Source organism: Crocodylus siamensis, chromosome 9 (genome assembly GCF_052110815.1).
Source record: "Crocodylus siamensis isolate JL-2025a chromosome 9, ASM5211081v1, whole genome shotgun sequence".
NCBI lineage: Eukaryota > Metazoa > Chordata > Crocodylia > Crocodylidae > Crocodylus > Crocodylus siamensis.
In genome coordinates, this window is record NC_143403.1 from 9,316,323 (window position 1) to 9,337,645 (window position 21,323).

The following is a 21,323-nucleotide window of genomic DNA, read 5'->3' on the forward strand; positions in this document are numbered from 1 at the left end:
AAAGTATAGATCTATTTAAACTTTAAAATGGAAGATGCAGAATCCCAAAGTGAAATAAGAAAAAAAAAAAAAGTTAATTTGGAAACTGATGTCAATGCGGAAAATATCATACCAAAAAGCACTGGTGCCCATTTTCAAAACATACTGTGAACAGCTACTGATTTTTCTAATCCTCTTCAATGTATATCACTGATACTCTTTGGAACACACATTTGGGTTTTCAAGTGCCTGACTCTTCTTTATTCCATTTACATTTTAAAAAATAGTTACCTAATGGTGATTGTACTGTATTCTTTGAGAACACTACCTCTGTACATTCACACTTAAGAATTCAAGTCCAAGTTATAACCCAAGCCTAGATGCCAAGGGAGTGATATGACTAGTATTACACATCCACACACCTATGGCTCCTTAGCTGATGACCAGAAATCACTCCTGGGGCAGCTGGAGCCAGCATTTAGCCCCAGCCCAAGGTGAGGCTGTAAATCATACCTCAGTATCAACAGCAAAACACTGTGACCTCTCTGCTACTCTGCCACTGGTTGATTTGCTCTTAATTGCCCTTTATTGGAAATCAGAAATCAGCATCCTCCAGTGACTGGCATCCTCTTAGGGTAAAGAATGATTGGAAATCAGGTTATAAAATGGTTACCTGGTCTCAGGTCCAACCTGTTCTGCAATTAGGTGGCTATAGGGGCCATTTCATTCCATACCCAACAAGGTTCTCCCTCGGGTTTTTCTTTCCTTCTTTTTTTCTTCTTACAGCAAATGCTGTAATCTTAGGATTTTATTCAAACCCATACAATGGAAAACAGATTTTTAAAAATTACATTACATTAAAATGTCAGTGGTTTCAATGAGAAAAAGCCAGAACTTCAGTGGTATTCTTCTGTTTCTCTGTTCCTACAGGCAACTGCCCAGAACCAATGTTTTATTTAATTCCTTGAACTTTATGCAAAGTTAATGCATGTATAGGGTCTTCACGTCTCCTGGGTGGTTCAGACGAGCACAGCTACCCCAAGGAACGAAACTTTTCCATTAAGTTACCTGATCAGATTTTTGATTAACATCCGAGTCCACCAATGTCTTTGAGTTTGAAGTTGCCCAACTGTAGAAGGAAAGGCAGACTGCTCACTTGGACTAGCCCAACGGACGGATTCCTCGGTTCCCATTTTTATGGCAGAAAGACTTTTTATGATCAACTTGTCTGATTTCTTGTGTGGGGTTTCATGAAGTGATTCTTACATCAGACCCATAATTTGTTTATTAGAAAGACATCCAGTCTGGGATTTACAGACATCAGGCAGCATGGACTCTCCTCAGATAGGTACTTACAGACTACAGTCTACACACCCCTTAACCTTATTTTCGATAAAACTTCTGGAAAATATTTTGACTTTAACTCATTCAGGTAGGCTTCCCAGACATTAATTCATTCTTGCAGCTCTTTTCTGAACCCCTTTTGATTTTTTAACTTCCTTTAGAAAAGTGGCCAGAAATGTGAGGCCACAGGAAGGCTACTATAATATCTGAAAGCTTGCCTATGCCTACATCAACCATGCCATACCAGTTAATCAAAAAAAAAGACATCACAGACAAGAATACCTGCCTCTTGCCTATCTCCCAGACCACCACAACAACAGCATCACCCAAACACTTTAGAAATGTGGATGTCCAGCTCTCTACACAATGCTGTATAGGTCTCCCCAGGACTATGCACAGAAGTTACATCACTGTATTCCTACTCGATATTCTTCTACTGACATATACAATGTTTACATTAGACCTCTTACCCACACATCTATCCGTGTTGTCCTTATGCGAGCACTGATTTATACTCCCTCATCCCTAAAGTATTAAACTGTTATAAATAGGACTGAGTTAACTGTTCACAAGTAATTTACTTCACAATTTCTTTCCTTTTGTTGCCATTCACAAATGTTGGCAAACTGATCTTGAAGGTCTCAGATTTACTTGCGATTCAGAATTATTTATGAATTCCTTCACTTAACGAAATCTGCAGATCTTTGCAAATATTCACAATTCACACTGTTCTACCTAGTTATATCAGCTACGTAGTATTCTTTGCCCTTTAGGATTAGAAAAACTATATGTATTACCAACAACCCTGAATTAGGTTATACGGAAACTAAATATATAGTGTGAAACCGTATCAGAGAATATGCAAGCTTAAATTGTGTTCATATTTATACTAGTGAGCTCAAGGCCTGGCATATTGCTCAGGAGTAAGCATACAGGAGTAATAAGCCCAGTCAAAATTAGAGGAAGATGTTTCCATTGCCGGTTCAGTTCTAACTTTACGTAGCCCAAGTCAAGGAGGGCTGGATTTTGTTTTTTACCTCCGCCTTTAGAGCAAGCGATAGCATATTGCTGTTAGGTCCCAGGAAGAATCCGAGATTAAGAAACTAGGACCCTCTCTTTCCCACTAGAGTCGGGAGCCAGAGTTTCATTTTATATGGAGCAGTTCACCCCATACTGCGTTCCAAACCAGGCAGTAAATGAGTGAAGAAAGAGGGGAACATCCTAGAGGTCTCAGTTTTCCTCGCCCATCTCTCAAAGGAGAGAGTTTCCAGATAGAGGTGTCAGTTCATCCTATCCTGGGGAGAGTCACACTTGGAGTAGAATTAACCTGGGAGTAAGGAGAAGGTGTTTCCTCCCATTTACTCCCCTCCACAACTGAGAAAAGCTGAAAATATACCCTTACCTTCTTTTAACTAAACGTTTGGTTCTGCCTTAAGCCTAAACATTGTTTTGCTTTCAGTCACCCTTCATAAATAACTGGGGGTTTTGTTCTCTGCTGGTACCTAAAAAGAAGTACAGTGAAAATCCTTTCAACTGATACCATGTCCTAACTGTGAACCTGATCCAATCCTTTTACCAAGGTATCTTAGACTTAATTGTATTTTAAATTATACTTAATCACAAAGGCTGTAGTGTAAGTAGGTAGGCCCATGAATTCAGGCTGATTTAAGGTAACAATAATTTTGATAAGGAGAAATGGGGAGTTACAGCTAGCGTTCCATAAGAACCACAGGTTTTAAACAAAGCTTTAAAGGGGCAGTGTCAAAAGCATTTCTAAACCTACACTCTTTTCCTTTCTACTTCTTGTGTGCGCTGTGCAAATGGAGATGTGTGTGCGTGTGGATGTGTGTGTGCATGTGTTTAATTTTAAAGAAAGGCAAGACTAATAGCTGAGAAGTATGTGAGGCACTGACTGAATCCCTGACATCAGAGTGAGTATCTTGCAATTTGTGCTCAACAACGGAGTGAGCACAATTGTCATTATGAATGTTGAAAATAGCAATCAAGTATCTCAGCTTACAAACCCCAGTCTAGAGACCACTTTATTGCTCTGTGCGCCAGTTTTCTCACATTTAAGATAGGGAAGGTTAATGACTTAACTTAATTTCACTTTTTAAGCCCTGAAAGTGCTGTTTACAAGATGCCCTTCATACATACTCAAAGCTTCGTGAATGCTAAGTTCCTAAAACTTATCTGCAATTGAGATTTGATTAAAAGAAAAGATTGGCAAAAGACAGAAATGGAGAAGCTGATTATCAAACTTCAGTGGCTTGCTTTATCAGACAGTTCTTTTCTCTTGTAAGAAAATTCTTTATCACTGACAAATTTATCAGACCTTGTAATGTGGTTTTCTAAACCGGATATTACACATTAACACAGATCTAATATATACGATCATTATGGAAACAATTCAACCAAAGCACATTGACTTTTTTCATGAACAGCAATAATATTGATGTGCAACACACACAAGTTCTCACATATGCACACATATACATATGCGTTCTCGTAAATCAACACGAGAATAGTGTTACGGGAAGAATATGGTTGAGGCCGCAGTGTTGATAGGCGTAGGATTTTGTAATTCACATATGCTTTCATTTCAGTCACGTACCCATGTTTCAGAACAATATTTTTTGAGTATTATGTAGAACTGCCTCTGAGATGATAAAACGGAAACAACTCATTAATCAGATACATTCTCAATGAAAATTCTGAGAATTAAATTACAAATCCTGGTCAAATTTAGTCATCAATTTCTCAAAACATCAGTGACATGGAAAACTGGAGGTCTTCTCGAGGTCTAAAAGGTCAACTCCACAAGTTTCTAAAAAATACAAACAACACTTGTCCTACATGGTTTCAATCATATCACACCTTTTCTTTAACTTCTTCTCTGATTTCATTTCATCCTACTTTAACAGGTCCTCCTTTTCCCTCCCTCAAAACTTCCCACAGGGTGAAGAAACACATGAGTAGGTGGTGCAACCATGACACCCCTTACACATTAACCAATTTGTTGCATAGTCACTAGAAGAGTGTTCAGGTTGTGCTGACATAATTCAGCACATTAAAACAAATTGTAACAATAGATAGCCATCTTTAAAAGTCGTGTATTTCTTGTAAATGAAAAAGGGAACCCAAAAATTGAGACAAAATAAAAAAAAATTTAAAAAGTACTAGCCATTTATATTCTATTTGTTGTAATGTTGGTGAAAATGAATAGCTGGGGTCATATTTTGCTTAGCAGGAGCTGACAGGGATGAGGTAGGAATTATACCATTTTCATTTTTCATTCTTTAATATTTCTAATTTCTTGCTTAAACATATATTTTTTAATATTCGGAAAAATGGCTTCCCAATCTAATCTCATTTCAACCTCCTACCTTCCACAAGTTTTGGGTGTTGTGGTAGAAGGAGTCACACATGGGCAGAAAAAAGGAAAGAAGTGATTTTTTTCAAATATTAAATGAAAGCATAAGCTCTACAACTTGAAATATTTTCCATGCTTGCTTAAGAATCCATAAAATTACCAATTAGTCACCACCTTAGGAGTTTTGTATGTGAAGTTACTGGCACTCAAGACTAGGCTAATGGGTGAGTGGATGAATACATTCAGCCATTTGTTAATTTTCCCACTATGCATGCACTGAATGACTGAAGAGTAACTATGAAAGTGAAGACCAAGCTCCAAGTAATTTATTTGCAATGAGGAGAAGAAACCTCCTTTTGGAGAGTGTTACTGTGACTGCTCTGGCGTGCTGAGAAGTCTCTCATGTACAAGACAGAGAAAGAGAATGAGATTAGAGAGATGTAAAATCATATCATACATATTTTTATAACTTCAGTTTAACTATACGAAATTAAGCATGAGCTTACTTATTGCATATTTTGCATATCTTGTGTTTCATTGACTAGGAATGTGCTTTAACAATGGTGAATCATATATAAGAAGAAATAAATGGAGTCTACTTTATGAATTAGACACAAAAGCTTGAGTCAAAGTAAACATACCATCAGTGTATTCATGAACATAGTGGAGTGCTTACTTAGACTGAAACTTTAATGTGCCTCTGACTAATCAGAATTAATCAGCATTCTCGGCCCAAAATAGCAGCTGATGCTTCTATGAGTGAACATGCAAGTTCTTTATCAAACACTATAAACACTACTGGGTAAATGAAATCTTTGTTTCTTATTTAAAGTTTGTTAAAATCAATGATGTATTCAAACTGCAGGTTTCCAGGCACTGTTGTTGTTGGGGGTTTTTTTAGAGAGTTTTATTTCAGCCTTTACATGACTGTGAGCTGCTTGTAATTATAACATATTGTAATGACATATATGTATATATTTAAAAGGCAGAAGACGAGAAAGCTATGCACTGGGCCAATTACTCATTTAGTGAGGGCTTTCACACACATTAGTAACATTAATGTGTTACTAATGTTAGTAACAACACACATTAGTAACATTAATTTTATACTTTCAAAACTTCATACAAATTTTAACGAAGAAATTCTCAATATCAGTCCTTTGGGGCTTTAGCATCCATGTTTTAAAAATGGTTAAGCTGACAGTGAAGTTACATATTATACATGTTAACTCATGCTAAGTGCCCTCGGCGTATCTCAAAGTTATGCCACGTCAGGTGAGGATGAACTCTGAGCCATGCTTGTGTTAGAGTAACTTCAGTCTGCTCGAGAGAGAGAAAATGAGAGTTTGCAGTCCTCCAGCATCCCAAGATGCACGCTCCCTGTCCCCCTACCATCCAGAGCAGGGATAGGTCCCAGTTGTCCTGATTCCTCGCCATGCCCCTACACACCAGTCCTCTCATGGCAAGTCAAAGCTGTGTAAGCAAGCAATGGTATTAACCCTTAATGTGTGACTGCTCACAGTGGGTGCATCTACATGTGCCCCTATGGCATCACTGTTACTGCGCGTTTTGGAAGAACTTAATGTAGCTGTTAATGTGCCATGCTGGCAGGGCATGGTTATTTTTAGCCCCTACATTGCTGTAGTGATGTGCTATATTGGGGAGCATGTCGCTATGGCGACATAGCTGTGGCCAGGGCCATTCCTGGGGGGGGAAGGGGGTGCAAATCAGGGTGACCGCAATGGGCCCCATGTTTTAGGAGGCCTTGCGGAGCTGGGTGGAGCGGCTGCAGCGATGCCGCTGGCTTCACAACCAGCAGGCCACTCAGCACCCCCCAGCACCGAATTGGGCACATCTGGCTGCTTGGCACCCCCACTTCCAAACCTGCCACCAACTTCCTCGCATCTGGGGGTGGGGCCCTGCACAGGCTGATTTGCCCCAGGCCCCACTCCCTGCTCGAATCATCTCTGGCTGCGGCATCATGGTTTGTGTCCGTCACATGTAGACGCATCCAGTATGTTCTAACTTTAATACTACTTAACATTCCAGGTATTTAAGGTGGTTTGTGTGTAGCATGTAACCTCACTCTCAGGCACAGAGAATTCACCAGTTTTGCCTGTGGCCACAAAGCAAGTCTGTCGCAAGCAGAGAACTGGAGCTCTGGGCTCATGGCCCCCTTCTTAGATACCTAGATCACAATGTGACTTTTAGTTGACTAGCATGTCCAGGCAGGAGCCACAGATAGCACCAATCTGTCCTCTGCACTCCCAAATAGTAGAACTTCTGACAAAAAGGCATTATTTCTGAATGAATGCAAGCTGCTAGACTAGATCATTAGACCAGTTTGGCTGGTGATAATATTTACTACACCTCTATGGGAGTTACCATTAACATCCATAGACTAGCCCAACTTACATTGGAAGCTGAGCTAAACCAATCAACGTCAAGAAGCCACAAAATTGACACAAGCCACCATTCCCCCTCCATCCTTCAGGTTCTGTGCCAGACAACATTCAGTTTTCTTTCTAAATTTTTTATTAGAAATTGAAGTCATATAACTGTTGATTTCCAAGTTCCTAGAGGTCATTGCTATAGAGAGAGATAAAGCATAAACTTGAAGCTGTTTATAAATATGAACTGAAAATAACATGAAGTAATTTGCTTTTTTAGTATTAATCTTTAGCTCTACAGAATCGTTAAAAAGATTTATTATTAAATTAGACTATCTGATGCATGGATTACGACATTAGACAACCTGGAAAAGAGAATGATGCAAACACAACCGAATTTTCCTCCTAAGATAATTCAACACTGCCTGTATTTGTACATATATTTGCTGGGTTCCAAAACAAGCAAAGAATAAGGAAATGTTCTCAGAGTTTCAGGCTTAATTCTTAAAACATCCTGGTTTCCGTGGGCTTAGGTCAATGCCTTGATATAGCTTTGGCTTTTACACATCGTAGATCTTAGTGGTTTTGTGGTGTTTTTTAAGCTCAAACGTGCAGGCACTTTACAAAACCGTCGTCATCATCACTCTCATGTTTACTGGAATTGTCTGACACTTGCATCTGCAGAGAGAGAAAGAAAAGCATCCAGGGACCTCAAGCACTTGATCACAGATCTTTTGCCATGGTAGTGCCCATATGCCTCACTATAGCCCAGCACAACTGTAAGCATGTGAAGAGTTTCATCAGTTTTTGTGGTTAACAGCATTAGGAAAGCCCAAACCTAACTGCCAGGAGGAACATATCATAACAACAGATGTAGCCATGGATTATGGGGAAGTATCAGCAGTTTCTTGACCTGTTTGTACAAAGTCTTGACTACTGCTTATGAAAAGGGCTCATAAGTCTTCCTTCTCTTCCAATGGTAGCGACTCTGTCACATTAGCAATATGCTCATAAAATGCAGAACTCATAGCCAGCAAAGACAGCCTGGTAATTTGCAGTTCTGAAATACAGCCTGGAGGAAGATTATGACTTTCTCCCCATTAAATCCAACCTTTGGAGTTGAGCTAAATGGCTTTGTCTCATTGACAGCACTGACCACCAAACTGGGGGAGAGAGAGGAGGGAGGAGCACGAGGTGGGTATAAAAATATTTTCCCCCATTTAATAAGACCTTTGAATGGAAGGTTTTGGGAAGGTCTTTAGGCCATGAGCGTGAGATGGCAGCGGTGTCTAATCAAGACTGTTAAAAAGAGATGAGAAACAAGAAGCATACATTGCCCTGTCTCCCATCACCAAAGAGCATGAGGATGTGCCCTATATGTGTTGCTAAGGCAAAAGGTGTCTGATCAAGGTCCTGAGGTGAAGTGAAGGTGGCATATAGACAGCCATTTGAAGGAGAAAAAAATAAGAGCCAGTTAAAGGAAGTCCATGTCTCCACCACTACATGAAGCAACAAGACAACGATGCATGGAAATCACCTTGAAAACTGAAGGTTGGTTGGGAGGACAAGAGAGGTGTAATAAAATCAGTACTATGGTTTTAAAAAAATTGAAATATTTAGCAGCAAAGTGCTCTTTGACATAAAAAAGCTGCAGTGACATTGAGAACATTTACAACTATTATGGGCACAATGTTGCAAAGCCCACCACGGGACCTTTCAAAAACTGGAGTCCTTTTCATATTTTGCTCATTGGAACAAAATGGAATTACTAAGTTACGAAATTTCAAGGCAAAATTTGTAAGAACTTGTCCGTGCCACAGACAACTGAAAGCCTTTGAAGACAACTGAAGCACTACAATTGGCTTCAATGACAGTTGGAACAAAACCTTGTGTTGTCATTTATATTCCTGAATACAGCTGCAAAGTTTCCTTTCTACCTCTTAAAACCAGTTAAATTCAGGTGTATATGACAATATCTACAGAACTCTGAGCAGTAAACTATAAACAATAAACATATTAATTAAGGAAGGATGAAGTCACTCACATATAGGAGCAGGCATTTGTGTCTTTCCACAGTGTAAAAACCTAGCCCTGATATTCATCAATAGGTTTCTAAATGGTGCTCAGGCTGCTGATGACTAATTTTTCCACTATGCCCTCATCTAGGAAAGTCACAAAAACACACCAAGAACCTATTCTCCTTACATATTTGAAAGCCAAACTGGCTAAGGGATGCCTCCCTCCTCTTGGTTTTTAGACACACATACCAAATTTCTATTTTTCAGTGTCATTGTCCTTAGAAGAGGAGTGAAGATTGCATTCAGAATCATCAGTCATCTTTCATGCTCTGGAGGTCCTTCTCGACCAATTTAGTAAAGAACGATGCTACGCAAAAGAGACAGGATAGCTGCTAATGACAGGCAACAGTTCAATATTTTATGCCACCTTAAAAAGTTTCAGCAACTGAAGGTGTTCTCACATTAATTCTTTGCATCAATTATTGACAGAGAATTTAATTTAAAGGCAACTAGTCAGTAACCTAGGGGTACTGTTTTAAATAATTTATAATTGCTGCATGGGTGTAATCATATTGCTATTGATTAAGATCCAGTCACTTCTACCAGTCCAAGCATGCCTTATGCTAATTAATTTTAGTGATATCACCTTTTTAACTCTGTATTCCCTGGTAACAGGAACTCATTATAAAAATAATTTAATCAAGCACAATCTTTTAAAGTTTATTTGATTAGTCCTTGCAGGGCTGTTCGGAAGGTGTATTTAAATTAATGTAAAACTAGAAACAGAGGAAAGGATATAGTGAGATGAAAAAATAATCTGCTAATTTCCAGAGTAGAGCTAGGAAGCTCTGAAGAACAAAAAATACTACTGCATACATGAAAGAAGAGTAAGACAAATCTATCATACTGTTCCTCAACCTTAAATCAATGAGAACAGTGAGTGTGTGTCAATCACACTTAAACAAATGGGAATTCTGAGGTGTCCACTACAGGCTTGGATCCTTTTATTATTATTTGAATAATAATAGAATAATAGAATATTTATTTATTTATTAGAATAAAATAGCTCATTTCAAGGCAAAAAGGCAAAGCCCTACACAGGTTATTTCTACCCTACCTCTCATCTTGCACTTAGTATTAAAAGGCTGATTCCCGCCTTTGATTCTATCATTATGCCAACCTCCACTTCTAGATTTTCAAACTAGCACCGCCAGTACTGCCCTTCATCCCCAGGAAGTGCTTCTGTAAACATCCATAACGCTACCCTATAATCTCCTCTCAAATCCCTCCCTCCTTAAAACTCTTCTTTGACACTAAGCATAGAAGAAACGTGATAACAATGAGGCTGCCAGAGTGCTACAACGACTGTCTATTGCGCCAATCAGTATTGTTTCTTTGTTTCTGTGGGTTTCTTCATCTGTCTGTTATATACCGGTATAGTACCTAGCACAGTAGGGTTCTTCCTGGTCCATGATTAGGGCTACTAGGCACCTCAGTAGTTGTAATATCAGTCATCAGTATAATAATAATATATTTAAGAGCCAAAGCATATAAATGCAATTCTGGTCCTTCCAAAATCAACAGGAATTTTGTTATTGACTTCACTGGGGCCAAAATTTCACTATTTGAATTTACTAATTGAAGATAATGTTATATGTATTGAGGATGAGGATGAGGATGATGAAGTTGCCAACAGAGCAAACAGAACTCTGGTGTGCATCAGCAGATGTGTCGCTAATAGATCCAGAGAGGTGCTCCTCCCCATCTATTTGGTGTCGGTGAGGCCACAGCTGGGGGACTGTGTCCAGTTCTGGGCACTGCACTTCAAAAAGGATGTGGACAAGCTCAAAAGGGTGCAGAGAAGAGCCACCTGCATGATCAAAGGCCTGGAGGATAGGCCTTATGAAGACAGACTTTGGGATCTGGGTTTGTTCAGTCTGAGTAAAAGAAGGCTGAGGGGTGACTTGATAGCCGCCTACAAATACGTCAAGGGAGAACAGCAGGATCTGGGAGAGCATCGTTTCAGAAAAGCACCACCTGGGGGGACGACATCCACTGGGAACAAGCTAGTTGAGGAAAAGTTTAGGCTAGACAAGGAAAAATGTCTTTTCCATATGGGTAACTAGAATCTGGAACACACTTCCAGCACAGGTGGTGCAGTCGTCATCCCTGGCAGTATCCAAGAGGAGGCTGGACAAGCACCTTGTTCAGCTCATTTGAGCCTAATTAACTCCTGCCCATGGCAGGGGACCGGACTTGATGACTTCACAGGTCCCTTCTGGTTCTTCTTGCTATGATTCTACGATGATGATGATGAAATATTATATGAATTATCTGGGGAGATTCTGACCCAAGGCTCCAAGGCCAGATTTGTACATCTACATGGATCCTATCTGAAATGGTATACCTGCGCAAGGCATTTGTGTTCATCTATAAGTAGCAGCTTGAAAGATTAGAGGCTTAAAGGTTATGGTCTTAACAGTTGAAACCACTAAAACGTAGGGGGACAAGGTTCTTTGGGTGAATCTGACATCTTTTATTAGACCGACATTGCCTATGTCCTTACACCAACATGGCTACAACCCACACCCCTAAAACACTGGGGGCCACTGGGATCTATTTCATGAATCACTTTAAGGCTGAGTAATGATTTCATTATTGTGCTCTATTCTGATTTTCCTATAAAGTCCTTAGCAACCAACATATGCAAAGTCAGTGGTTGAAGAACGAATTACAAACTCACCAGGGCATGATCAGGGAACATGGGAGGAACAGCAGTATGATTCTGAAAGTGTGTTGTGGCCTAAGCCTAGTCCAATTAGTCAGTACAAGTTTTGTCACTGTCTTCAAGGGGTCCAGTATCAGGGCACGTGTTCTTTCCATTGGTGGTGATGGCAGGGAAGAATATTTCTATCTAGAGAACGGTGTGGTAGTGAAGCAGAGAATGTGGAATACAGAGAGGGGATCCACATGAGAAAATGAGTTAGGGCGAGAGCTACAGGCCTTGTGGGTAGTTTCTTAATTCTACTCCTCGTGAAATATATTTGAATGTTTGCCCTGGTTTTAAAGAGATCTGGACTGACGCCTAGGGGGGCAAGACAGAAAATGCCCAATAGACACAGGGAATATGAAGCGAAGAGTTTTTGTAACACCAAATAAACTCACACAGTTCAACCCATGGGCAAACTGACAAATTTGGGGTCTGATCTTGACAGATACCACCAACAGATATCCACCAACAGACTGCAACACTAACCATGAAGGAACAAGACATTTTTGTGCCAAAAGAAAAGATGCAATACTCAGTTAAACCGACTCAAGCTCATTTTTGTGGCTTGCAATCAAGTGGGAATACTTTGTAAAAATATCCACCAAGCAGTAGCTTTCCCCACAGACTCTAAGTCAAGCAATCTTCTTCAAATAAAAACAAAAGATATGCTTGTAAGGTAACTCAACAAATGTGAAATGGTTAGCATAAACAGTAAACTCAAATCTACTATGACTAATGAACATGAGAAAGAAGAAAGTGATCTGATATTTGTACTCTGTTGGAATACTGAAGCAGGATGTATGGAAGATTGCTGTTTGGCTCCCTTCAGGTCCTCAAATCTAGTGTGCGATTAGTTAATGTAACAAACTTGTTTAAAAAGCCTGTAAGAAATCTCTAAGTGGTTTGGGGCTGATTCGTGGTGTAAAATGTGCCCCATCTTGTAGCCTACTGAAAACAGCACTAATTGATAATCAACAGAAAGAGCCAAGGGGTGCACCTCTTCCCATTTGCAATGGTCTATGCCAAGACACGGCGATATTGGGTAGTCTGTACTAGTTCTGTCCATGCTAGACTTTTGGTTGAGATACAGGCAGGCCCTTGGTCTCTAGTGCTGCCAATCTGGCAGCCTCCACAGATGCTAAATGAACAATGTATTAAAAAAAAACAACCCTGAAACAATAATTAGGCAAGCTTGCTGTGACTTTTCAAGTAGAAATGAATCCCCCAAAGGATGAACCTTATTGATAATCTATCTTGAATTCTGGCTTTGTTAACGAAAACGCAACAGAATTTAAAGGTGGTATTTGACACCGTCATAACAGCTATTGTGAGTCTATATTTCAAACAGTTAGGAAAAAAAACCCACTATTAAATTTACTGAATACCTTGGCTAGGGTTAAGCATTTTATGCAGGCATCAGCATCTTTAAGGAGTTCACCTTTTAAAAGGAGCAGGTTTTTTGTTGTAAATGGCACTGACACTACAACAAGAAAGTTCATTTCACAAAGATGATTCATTAAGAAATAAAATATTCATGGCTGACAGCTTGAAGGATCGCCATACAGTTTTATTCTAATGCACCTGTCCTCTTTGTCAAGTCCAATATGGGATGTCATGTCGCCAAAGTTTTATTTAGAAATTGTTTGTCAGAGTGAGCTTTCTAATGTGAATGAAAAATTCATCCCCTCATTAAGAAGATTTTGCATGAAATGTCTAGGATTTTCAATGAACACCAGGACATGAACCAATTACTGTTAAACACTTAAAGAGACAGTGTCCTAGCTCACTCAGCAAAACCCTTCATGCACAAATATACGGAGAGAACTCAATATCTATCAGGAAAACACAAATGAAATATCAGGGGTTTTTTTTTTTCAAATAATGGTTTAAAGGTGAAGTGTGACCTATGTCTTAAGTTCTTAGCTCAAGACCCAAATTAATTAGAGTTGGAGTATGTGTCCACATACAAGAAGATGCTGGGAAGAGAGCACATTTTTTTTTTTGTGGAGACAGCCTGATTCTTGATTTGTTTTTTTCCCCCAAAAGTCTTGTCTATCCAAATCTCAAAACAGCACCCCCTTCCCATCTCTAGTCCAGGAAAAACATGTTGGAGAGGGTCAGGTAGGTGAGCAATGGGAAACCATGTGGAAGGACCTTCAAGTTGGTGGTGGAAAAATGATTCTCTGAAGTATTGGCCCTTCTTGAACCTTATGACATTCCCAAACTACAGTGAAGCTGACCTTATTCATTGATGTAGAGACTTCTCCAGAGCCTGTGGACTTCCCTGCTGTAGGGATTTCAGTAGGCATGGCCAGACAGCCACTCTTCGCATATTTCCGGCAAGAACTGTACTACCCCGAGGACAACAGCGTAACATGGGGTCTTGGACCCCTAGATTTTTAGGCAATGAGTTTGTTCACACGGATAATGCCTCACTTTCCTAGCACAGGAAATCAAGTGAAACTCCATCAGAAAAAGCTGAAGAATGACATCTCTTCTTATTGTGGTATGAAGGATCTTTCTGTTCTACGGTTTGTTGGGTTTCTTTTACTTGGTGGGTAAAATTTATAAAATTAAAGCGGAAACCTTGTTCAGCTGTGGCATGTATAAATTAACCAATCTCTAATTTCTTGGCAGCTTAAACAGTAAACATTTAAAATACTATAACACAACTAGGCAATGAAAGAGGTCTTGTGATCTTTTACACAGTGCCTGTAATATGGTATTAGAGATCACAAAATGTTAAAGCACTGCCCATCTACAAACAAAAGATATTTTATTTTTAAGTATTTTAAGGGCTTCTAATTTAGCCCCGGTATGAATAAGCAAATGACTAATTTTCCTTTCTCTCCTCTCAGGATTTTTGCTAGATACACTGTATTTTAAAAAGTATATCCAATATATTTTGCACAATTTTGTCCATAATTAGTTTCACTGGGAAAATTGTGAAGAACTATTTCCCTGTTTTTAAATTCATAATTTTGATTCAACAGTCCAGTAGAAGTTATTTAGACAGAGTGAAAAGTATTTTCTAGCAAATCAATATTAATTTATCTGATTGTTATGGTCTCAAGTGCCAAAGTGTGTTCTTGTACTGAGCTGACAGGATAGATTTTATCCTGACCAAATGTTATTCAAATATTTATAAGACTAGATAATTTAGAAAAGAAAATATAGATGGAAGGAGGTAATGCTGAAGTGTATTTTTTAGCTACCCCTTTGAGTTACAAATGGCAAAAAGTCTAAAAAGCCAAATAGTGTGATCAGTAATTTCGCATACAGTTTTAATATGAGATCCACTGTTCAATTTTTTTCCCCTTATGCCGTGGAAAGGGTTGTAACATTTCAACTAAAACTGAAAAAAATCACACGTATTCAGTATTAGAGATGTATAATCTTCCTTAGCCAGCATTTTTCAAAATACTGAGGAATAAATCCCTAGCAGAATTCATAAATAAATATATAAATCTATTTGCTTTCAACAATATATATGAGAAAGGCCAGTCTCTTCATCTGTAATATCCAGACCTAAATAAACCAAAACTAAATGTTGAGAATTTTCTGCCATTTGAGGGCAGTGAGATGAACTAATTCTTATTTACCACAGTCCCCATAACCACTACCCTGCTTCAGGTGGAGGAATAATTAAAAACAAAAGCCAAGACAGATCATGAATAGTTTCATCATTTTCAAAGGTCAGATAACTATGCATCATAATTATTCAGTCACAAGTGCAAGATATTTATTGTTATTGATATTATTATTATTATTTCAAATCATTTAAGAAAAAGAAGTGATAATAGAAGCTACAAAATGGTCTAAAAGCAACCTTTTCCATGCATTTTATTCACGAGACAGTCCAGTGACGGCAACCATTACAGGGTGTAAATTCTGATGATATTTTTACCTTGAAGTCTGGATAACCAAAAAACCTTTCACCCACTCTTCTTATTAAAAGTGGGCTAGGTAATGCACTGTAAATTACTGCAGTAACCTTTCCCCTCTGAAGGCCTGGCTTTATAGTTCATGCTGGAAAATAAAGTAGTTTTTTTTATCTTAAACCCTAGTTGCATCGGACCCTAATTGCACATGGGTTCTTTACCAGCTAATTGCGAGTGCCCTGCTGTTCTCAGGTTTGGCCCCTCTCTTTGCACTGCAAGACTGCTCCATACCCCAGTCACAATTCGAGGATAGCAAACTTGGGCCCCCATCCTGAAAGCACTGATGCTTGATTTTGTGTGCGGGAGCAGTTACGCTGAAGTCAACGGGCCTGTATAGGGACATGCATTTATATTCGTGCTTGCGTATCAGCAGAACCGAGGAGGGCGGGGTAAGGAGTCAGAGCGACAGGAAAGGAACACACACGGTGACGCTGTGCAAAGCAGATCAGCGCGCAGGTTGCCAGCTCCTACGACACCTCTGAAATCTGCGTTAGTCACTTTAAAGGCGAGAGTTCGAAGTTCTCGGGCTCTTAGAACTAGTAAACAGAAAATCAATTAAACTAACATGCAAAGTTTAAATACCACACGGAGTAAACTCCTATTTTCTGCCTTGATTTTAAGTGCAGTTAGGCGATCTCCTGCAGGAATCAAGAAGTGTTATCTTATTTTGTGCCCAAAACCAGAAAGAGTATTCCACTGGGCTTGCCAAGCTGTTAAAATTAAAATATCTGTTTGAGCACAGCATAATATATGAGATGTTTAAGGCATTTTCCCATAGAATTTTGGTTTATCTTCTTTTAGTTAATTTTCTGAGATAAAATCCCGTTATAAATAACCTGGGGGTACTCTCTGTGTGTTGCTCTTGGGATGGCAAATCTTTAATAGCCAGAAATTCTGCCTCTTAGAGATCTCTAGAGAGAATAATAGGACTTTGAAAATTATCCAAAGCAAAATAGGCAAAAAAACCATTACAAAAATAATAAAAAAATAGTAATTATGCAGGAAGTTATACTATATTTATAAGCTAATGAACTATCACCCGTGGGCTTATTTTTTTCCATTTTAAATACAAACATAGAAAAAAAATACTCATTGACTGTAATCAATAGGAACCTCTGAGGTTCAAATGGATTGGTTATAAGGACCTTAAAATGAATAGAAAGAGAAGGATGCTGGAGAAGGTTACAAACATGATAGAAAAATGAAATACTCCACGAGCATTACAGCTAAAAATCTTGACTGAAGCTGCCCAAAAGTTTTACCTTCTAATATTATAAAATCAAGTAAGGAGTGTGACATGACAGGATGTAAACTAGCTGAAATATGAAATTAATACTTCCTTTGAACCGGAGATTGAAAGAACAATATGCTGGCTGTCAATTCATTGACTGCGTATATAATTACCATAGATCCCACCACTGGAAAAGTAAGAGGCAATCAGAAACAAAAAGTGAGTCTGTCGGTCTAGATACTGCAGGATATATTCTTCTCGGAGATCTGTAGGCCAGAGATAATCAGTAGGGAGAACTGAAGTTCAAGCAGTTTTCCAAAAAAAGTTTGTTGAATGTGAGATCAGACTTTAAAAAAAAAGAATAAAACTGTTGTAGAAATCTGCAAGTCAATCACCTTGTCACCATTAGCAAGAAAAACAGTTGAAAGCCAGTCTGACAGGCAAGGTAGAAAGGAACACATATTTGTAACTTAATAGGAAATAACTGGTAGAGATTTAGAAAGAGAAAGGGAAGGAAAAAAACCTGCCTAACTATTCTCCTTGACTTTTCTGAGGTTATTGAGAAGGCTGATGATAGCAGTGCATATGGCATAATTTATTTGGATTTTCAGAATGCCTGCAATGAAATTTAATGTATGAAAGGTAAGAGCTATGAGGCAAGACAAAAGACCTGAATCTTAGTATCAAGGAAAGAAAGCGGGGGTGGGGGGCAGGGGGAAGGAAGAATGGCTAAGAGAAAAGATTAAATTAGAGTGGAAAGAAAAAACCCCCCTTAAATAGAGCAGATAATACGAACTCCAGCCACTATTTTTAGCATGGCACAAATGATTGGACACGTGAAAATTCGAGAAATATGAATTAAGAAAAGAGCAGCAAACACTCACACAGAGAATAATAAATTAATAGAAAACAAAGCAAAGTCCTTGTCAATGATGCCAAAACACAGTGGACTGAAATAAAACAAAAATGCCTTACTTTACAGGATCCAGCACTGTATTAAAATGTCACAAACACTTTAAATTACAGTCCTGCTTTTCATATTATCCCCCCAAAAGTGTTACACTCATGTTGCTTAATTCAGATCGACTGGGGGACTCTCCTATCCTTCAAATTTAATAATAACATATTCAACATGTTAAACAATGTTAATGGGTCTCATCTTCACCTCTTCTGCAGTCAAAGGCCATGCTGTCACTGTATTCGTAAGAACAGGACTAAGGACAATGTTTTCCAAAGACCCTATTTACAATATTTTCAAACATCCTGTACCTGTTTGGCAAAGCACCTAGCATCACTGATCACAAAGTTATATGGAATTCAGACCTGCAGCCACATTTGGTGGCCGTGCGCCTCTCTTCGATACTACGCTCTGATTTATTAACTTTGTCAAAATGAGCAATATCCCCACCGATGTAAGTGATTTTGGTTGGAGTATTTTCCCTCTGCAATCTTCAAAATCCTGGAGGTAGAGACAACTGCAGGTCTCTTTTGTACTTCTTGGAGTGCGGAAAGTCCCCAGGTAAGAGGTCAAAGATTCACCCAAATACTCACTAGATGTTGTTCCTATCACCATTCAGATGAAGCATTCCCAATACATTATTCAATTATTCATAATCTACAATATTACCTGAAACGGGTGCCAGCACATCCATTGCTAGCAATGTGTGTATGTCATGCATTTTGATTATGCTGACCCCTCCAAGACCAGAACGGAAATGTTATGACTTCGTCCTCTGAAAATGCAATAAACATCTGCTTATTCTATATAAGAAAATTTATAATTCTGAATTATCCAAACCAACCTGTATTTACTAGAACTGTGAATGATTCAATCAGCAGGAGGTGACGGTTCGCACAACGGTGGGACTGTACCTCAGAGATACGTTATCTGGGCTGTGTATCCCTCAGTTCTCCTTTACCTCCTTAACAACTTAAGATGCATAAATAAAATCTGGGACATTCCATTTATATTTTTAACTTCAAACCAGGGATGAGAGAAAGCATTCTGCTGAATTTCAAACTCGCTCAAATATTATGCATTAGAAATGTAGTTGAAGCACCATTTTTTTGAGGTTTCCGTTTCATTAATCTCATTGCCTTTGGTGGGGTGCGAGTACTTCAACCTAAATAGCTTGGATCCAAAGGAAATGGTTCTATTGTTCTCCCTCCACCCATGCTCCCCCCTGGTCCCCATACCACTTCAAGGGAGAAAGAAAAGAGTCCTACTTATTAAACATGTAATTTGAAAGAGACGGGGACTCTTGGCCTGAGAGGTGGCTGGAAGACCACGGAGCACTGATTAACACTGCAAAAAGAAAACTGAAAGCAGGGAATTTTCCTTATAGACCCCCTCTCCTCCGTTAGGCAAAAGGAACTGGATTTTAAAAATATGCTAAGAAAGAGTTTTATCTAACTGCTGACCTACACGGCCTGAGCCTGAAGCCAGCACTTACTAAATGTGCAGGTGAATTATCATGCAACTGGATTATAAACTTCCACACCCTCTTCCCAGTATTTCACTTTCCAGCTCATTATTTGTTGCAGTTACTGATTCTGCACTGCCTGAAATGATTCTGTCTTCTCTAAAATTATGGTGGCTAGCCCATGGGGGTAGGGCCTAGACCCCTGATTCATTTTAAGAGTGCTTTAGGATTAATTTTCAGAGTGCTTTACATATAAATTAATCAAAAGCAAGTTTAGTTGAGTAATGATCCTAAGGAAGAAATGAATGCGTAGATGCAGAGGGAGGGCAAGTTGCAAAGAAGGACTGCTTTCAAAATGACGTGTACTAGTAGCCTTTATTTCTGAATCAAGACTCTACAGCTCCCACACAAGTCATACCCAAGTTCTCAAATACGTACCAACTAGAAGAGCAATGTATTCGGCATGATCTTTGGGCCGTCAGAACCAAACCTTCTCTTCCTGTCTTCAAAGGTTTATTTTGGCAGTCAGAAATGGATACACAATGAGCTACTGCGCAGTAGCGCTCACGGGCACTAACCGTGATGCAATGCTACTTCGCGGGAGCTTGTTGTGGGAACTTCTGAAAAAAAACCATGCAGGGATGTTACTGCGCAGTAACACTGGTTACTGCCCAGTCATTTAGTACTTGCATATGCGCAGACTACTAAGTGACTACACACAAACAAGTACTAAATGACTACACAGTAACAACAGTGCAGTCTGTTGCTCCTATAGACGTGGCCGGTGAGACTGATCTGGCTGCTAACAAGGCAAAGGCAAAAAGGAGCAACAGCAGATGGGAAAGACTGAAGGCTGCAGTCTCTTCCTTTTAATACAACTACAACATTTATATCCAGAGTCAGAAACAGAAGTGTAGTCAACAGCTCCTACATACTAAAACAGAGAGATCCAGTAAATAAGATGAGCTTCAGACCTTTTACAGTCCTACATATGCCAATAATCTTCCTCCTGTTTCAAGCACAGTGAGTAAATAATCACTGTTGGTCCCTTATAAGGATCAATTCTTCCTTTCACCTAATCTCATGCAAATAGCTTCTCTTGAATTCTACCTTTCTCCCTTAAAAAGGAAAATTCTGTATCCAAACAAGCTTCTTTGAGCTTTATTTTTTTCTTATCACTGCATTTTCCCCCTGCAGTGTAAAACCCAATTCAAGCAGACAGATTCACTGTTACTTTTTTTGAAATACCCGTCTCATTTCTTTTAAAAAAAAAAATCTCTTCACGAGGAGTTTATAAGCCTTCTAAACCCAGGTTTGAACCGACTTTCAATAAAGAAAGCTTTAGTCATCCTTCAATAATACCTCTGGTTCTCCAGTATTCAGTCCCATTCAACACCATCTCTTCCTGAAGACGGCATCCTGGTTTACTGCCAATGTCCTTGATCCGAACATGCAGGCATTTATTTAGGAAAATAACATTAAATGGCAGCCCATGGCAACAATAACACCTCTATCTCTAGAGCACACGCACAGTGGATGCATGGGTGGCTCGATGGCCCTGAACGCTTAAGTGCATTTTTTTTTCTTTCAATTCCCTCTGGTACATTAATTTTTATTGATAGCTTATAGTTATGGCAAGTGGTCTTGGTTTTACTAACTTGTAGGCCAGAAGAACATCGCTGATGTGAAAAAATATATATAACAAGCTGTCCAGTCAATGGTTATGATTTTTTTTCCTACCACAAGTTTTTCTTAATTAGAACAGTAATCATTCATCCTCTTAGTATTTTCTTACACTGACAAACACTACCATTTCTCTTTTACTGGTTGATTTACTACACAGACTTGGATACA

The 21,323-nt window shown here is 39.0% G+C and overlaps 1 protein-coding gene across 5 annotated transcripts in view; it reads right to left on the reverse strand.

Annotated features, from left to right (window-relative positions):
• WWOX (WW domain containing oxidoreductase) overlaps positions 1 to 21,323 on the reverse strand; it is a 688,154-nt gene that overhangs the window by 196,572 nt on the left and 470,259 nt on the right. Inside the window, exon 9 of one of the 5 annotated variants that reach the window (XM_090063747.1) lies at positions 7,675 to 7,764. The exons of the other annotated variants lie outside the window; for them this stretch is intronic. Coding sequence (XP_089919873.1) covers positions 7,690 to 7,764 — 75 coding nt within the window. The 3' untranslated portion in view covers positions 7,675 to 7,689. Of the gene's footprint in view, positions 1 to 7,674; positions 7,765 to 21,323 lie in introns of those variants that run through there. 5 annotated transcript variants of the gene reach the window in all.